We start from the raw sequence: 5,033 nt of genomic DNA, 5'->3' as shown, positions 1-5,033 counted from the left end.
ATATATATATATACATATGTTGTTTTAATTGTTGGTCTTCTTTTGCAGAAAAAAGCATTGGCTAGTGACTTATATGAACAAGTATTTTATAGTCTCGATTTAATTGAAAAGGATTATTTTGGACTTCAATATACAGATAGTAATAATGTCCAACACTGGCTAGATCCAACAAAACCTATCAAGAAACAAGTTAAAAGTATGTGTCACTTTTTTAAAATTCTTTTAAAAGCAAAAGAGCATAAACTTACATAATTTTTTATCTAGTTGGACCTCCGTACACGCTCAGATTAAAAGTAAAATTCTATTCTTCGGAACCAAACACGCTGCGTGAGGAGCTGACGCGGTACCAGTTCTTCTTGCAGTTGAAGCAAGATGTTTTAGAAGGCAAGCTTCACTGTCCTCATCAAGTTGCAGTTCAGTTAGCTGCTTTAGCTCTTCAATGTAAGTTTATTCAAGAATTAAAATAGATTTTTTACGGATCAATTGACAAATCAATACAATAATAATGCCTGTTAGAGAGCCAACATAGGATGTCAACAAGATGTGAAATTTAATTTATTTAAAAAGATTTCAAACAATATGCAAACATTTCGATTCAATTTTGGATCTTTATCAATGCTCGTGATTAATTAAATTAGTCAGCTAAATTGTAATGTTGTTGACAACGACGATCATTGTCCCAGGAAGTACATTTAGGAAATAACTAATTTAATTAATCATGAGCATTGATAAAAATTCGAAATTGGATCGAAACGTTTGCATATTGTTTGAAATCTTTTTCTAACTAAATTAAATTTCACACCAACACCCTGTGTTATCTCTAATAGGCATTATTATTATATTGATTTATAGAAATATTTTTAATAATTTTTTGTTATTATTAATAAATTTTTGTTATTATTAATAAAATTAATAATACTATAATAAAATTATAGCTGTCATAGTGTGACAAATGTTTGTTCAATAAAAAAATGGAATTCTTATTTTAGCTGAATTAGGAGATTACGATCCTGCTATGCACAGTGCTGCGACTGTATCGGAATTCCGCTTTGTGCCAGGCCAAACGGAACAGATGGAACTGGAGATACTGGAAGAATATATCAAATGTTCTGGTCTCAGCCCGGCCCAAGCAGAATCTGCATATCTTAGCAAGGCCAAATGGCTAGATATGTATGGCGTCGATATGCACATTGTTCTTGGTAAAGATGCCTGCGAGTATTCTCTGGGCTTGACTCCAACCGGCATTCTGGTTTTTGAAGGCACGCAAAAGATAGGCTTGTTCTTCTGGCCAAAGATTGGTCGTTTGGATTTCAAGAAAAAAAAACTGACGCTGGTGGTCGTAGAAGAAGACGATGAAGGCAGAGGCGAGCAGGAGCACACTTTCGTGTTTAGATTGGTGAACGAAAAGGCCTGCAAGCATTTATGGAAGTGCGCAGTGGAGCATCATGCTTTTTTCCGTCTACGTGCACCGGTTAAGGGAACCAGCGGCCGCCAGAACTTTTTCCGTATGGGTTCGCGTTTCCGTTACAGCGGCAAAACGGAATTTCAGACGACACAGCTGAATCGGGCGCGCCGCACCGTGCAATTCGAGCGACGACCGAGTCAAAGATATGCGCGACGACAAAGTCACGTTCTTCGCGAAAGGCAGCGTCAACAACAACAGGTAGAACAGCCGCAACCTTCTCCACCTCCAGGTGAGCTGAAATATATTTTAATTAGCATAGTGATGGCAATCTCATATTTCGAAACTTAACATTTTATTAAAAACTTTATTTATTATTAAAAAAAAAGAAATTTTCGCAAGCTGTTTAAAAATGCGAATAGAGCGAATAGATGATATATAATATTGTATTTCAGTTTATTTGAGAATATTTTGAAAAAATATTTTTTTATCGAGATATTTTTTAAATATTTTAGATTTTGATAAGAGAAATATAGTTATATTTATAGTTAAACTTTGACGTAAAAAAGATCATATAAAGAATTAAGAATTATTTCTTTGATTTTTTAATCTGTAATGTAAATATTTTAAATATCATTTTTATATTATGTTTTTTAAAAATATTTTCAGCCGACGAAGAACCCTTGCAGCGTCAATCGAATCGATCCAGTACAAAATCTTCGAACTCTTCGAGTGTTCAGGGCACGTCATCGCCTTTGGTAGATTCTCTGTTGAAGTCTCTCGCCAAAGATCAACAACCACTAGAGGCCAGGAACCAGACGACGGTTAGCAGTAGCGAGAAAGAGTCAGAACCTATGAAAACCAGTTTGACGGTTGAAACTATCACCAATCAAGTGCAGCTAGTACCTAATAATCAAGTGGGTGGAATATCGTCGTTACCCCCTCGAACACCAATTCCGCCGGAATCTCTAAAGTGCAACATACTGAAGGCTACTCTTGAGCAGGGGAAAAATTCGAATTTGGTCTCCATTACGTCCACAGAAAGCTCTGGAGTAATTGCAAAGAAAAATCAACACTCAGATGCGGCAACTATCGTTTCCGTGGTAAGCATCGTTAACTTTCATTTACAATTTTTTCTATTTTTATAGTTTTTGTCCTGCTTGAATCGTTTACATTGTATGTCTTTTGTGTATTTTTGATTGTATTCTTTTTATATTTTATATCTTTTTAAATTTAAGATATTTTTGTCTTAGTAATATAACTTAACGTATTTTTTACATATGTATTGTATAGTATTATAAAATATTTATAAACTTATGCGCAGCTTATTATATAATTATATAAATAATTATATAAGTAATAATATTAAATTTTGTCAAGATATTATTCTTTGTTGCTGTTTATGTTTATATTATTTATTATGTCTGCTTTATGCTAGACGCCAGCCATAATGTGTTTGCTTTCTTGCTTTCTTCATCAAATAGGGTGGTGACAAATTGACTCTCTCCGTGAGCGGAGCGACAACAGCAGTAAATCCTTCTATGGACGATGCTGTTACTGTAACGCATTTTTCGTTGGACAGTTGGGGACAGATCGAACAAAAAACTACGTCGTTAAGCCCGAAAGTATCGAACCAACAATCACAAAATCCTTTCAATCCGTTCACTAATGATAGCATCGATACGTCTAATACGCCCGAAGCTTCCGAGGAGGAAGCAAAACCGGAAGACGACAAGAAAAAGAACACCAATCCATTCATAGACTCGAACCCATTCTTGGGTATTCTCAATCCCTTTAAAGATTTACAACCGGTTACAATAGAGAAAAAAGTCGAGGCGGATATAGAAAAAGCCGGAGCGCGGGTTGTTAAAACTGAGGAGATACAAACGACCACTACGACACTTACACACAAGGTCAGTTACATTTTTAACGCTTGCAGTCCAACGTCTCGTCTATCACGTAAACATCCTGATTTCATCAAGAACGGAAAACTTACTTTTAGAATAAATAAAGTCTAAGAAACTTATCATTTAGCGCTAATCATAAAAAAAAGTAAGATTTTATTTTATGGGAGTAAGTTAGACGTGTTGATGAAAGCGTAAAAATTTGTTTTGTGTGAAAGTTGTGTTTGTGTATACGTGAATAATAAAGTTGAATATTCTTCGAGTTCATAATTTGGACTATTAAAATTTGGTCATTAAAGTTAATATAAATGATGATTATTAATATTCTATACAATGATAATTTTTAAAAATAATTATTATTAACAATCCAGAAAAATTAATTCAGAGTAAAGCATTAAAAGACGTATTTTCACAGGATGAGAGTCAAGCGGCGTCAGACATTAGTCCTTGGTTAGTAGCGGATCCGTCACAAAGTCCAGCACCTGATCAAACACCAACTAAGCATACAATAATTACGAGAAAGACGGTAATTACCACACAGTTATAAAATATTTATTAAATATTACAAAGAAAAAAAATAATATCGATATACAATGCGCGAGAAAGTAGCACCAACGTACGACTATATATATTTACTTTGGTCTTCCTCGGACTGCCTATAGCTTTCTTTTTTTACTTACTTTACAAAGTGCGTAATGTTAGTCATAACAATCGTGACAATTAAAATTTGGCATGTAAAAAACTACATGTTAAAAAATAGTTATGAAAGGTTCTAAGTTGTTACTTAAATATAAAAAGCAAAGTACCATTTTGGGAAGGCATTATTTAAGTTATTACTGGGATATTTTTATGTCTATTAGTAAAACAGTCGTTTTATACCGACTAAGAATTTGCATAATGAGGTAAGCTTTCTGTTTATAGCATCATAAATATTCCTTAATTGTACAATGCATTTATCTTAAGATTATGTGTTGATAAAACAAGTGTCCTTATAATCTGCCAACATGTATTAGTAAGGTACGTATGCAAGATTTATTCGCGTTAAACACTTTTTACGTTTGTTTTTTGCAATTTTATGTTTTCTTTCTATTTGCAAAAAATAAATGTACTTTATTTCGTTTTAATTATGGAGTGCAGCTAAAACGAACAAATCTACGTATTTCGTGAGGCAATATATATTGCTCGTGTCTAAATATTAAGTCTATGCATTTATAAGGTAGCATTTTTGTATTAGTAACCATTGTGCCTTCGAATTTAACGTGCGATGGACAAACATGCAATTATGCGAATATTAGAAACGAAAAAATCATATTCGCTGTGACTGATTAAAAATATAAGTATTACATACCCATTATAATATCATATAAATTACATAAATAATTGTGCTATATAAATAAATTTGATTAAAACTTTTGAGAATACTATTGTCGATAAAAATTTTTAGATTTGGTATAATGACGTCAACTAATGATGTTGATTCTATCTATTCTTTGTACGATTTGTGGATAATATATTTATGTATTATAAATAAAAGAGACAATAATCGATAGATGAATAAAAAAATTAATACGCGAATCATCGCCAGTCTTAGGTAGCACAACTTGTGCCTCAAACATGCAACTATAAAGATATTCGTGTTTATTCTATGCCTATGAAACTATGAATCGAATTTTTATGTATATATTTATAACAGAATGTATGTATGTGTGTATATATATATATATATA

General features: G+C 32.7%; 1 protein-coding gene across 2 annotated transcripts in view; it reads left to right on the top strand.

The window, feature by feature from the left end:
• The window catches only part of LOC108684643 (band 4.1-like protein 5), a 4,668-nt gene extending 758 nt beyond the window's left edge, over nucleotides 1-3,910 (top strand). Inside the window, exons 2-7 of one of the 2 annotated variants that reach the window (XM_018189074.1) lie at nucleotides 49-196; nucleotides 265-441; nucleotides 990-1,694; nucleotides 2,072-2,505; nucleotides 2,887-3,315; nucleotides 3,722-3,910. In XM_018189074.1, coding sequence (XP_018044563.1) covers nucleotides 49-196; nucleotides 265-441; nucleotides 990-1,694; nucleotides 2,072-2,505; nucleotides 2,887-3,315; nucleotides 3,722-3,853 — 2,025 coding nt within the window. In that variant the 3' untranslated portion in view covers nucleotides 3,854-3,910. The remainder of the gene's footprint in view (nucleotides 1-48; nucleotides 197-264; nucleotides 442-989; nucleotides 1,695-2,071; nucleotides 2,506-2,886; nucleotides 3,316-3,721) is intronic. The other variant, XM_018189075.1, reaches the window with a different exon arrangement.
• The last annotated feature ends 1,123 nt before the right edge of the window (nucleotides 3,911-5,033 follow it).

Source organism: Atta colombica, unplaced genomic scaffold (genome assembly GCF_001594045.1).
Source record: "Atta colombica isolate Treedump-2 unplaced genomic scaffold, Acol1.0 scaffold137, whole genome shotgun sequence".
Lineage (NCBI taxonomy): Eukaryota > Metazoa > Arthropoda > Insecta > Hymenoptera > Formicidae > Atta > Atta colombica.
The sequence above is the reverse complement of the archived record's forward strand: the minus strand, read 5'-3'. Positions and strand labels throughout refer to the sequence as shown.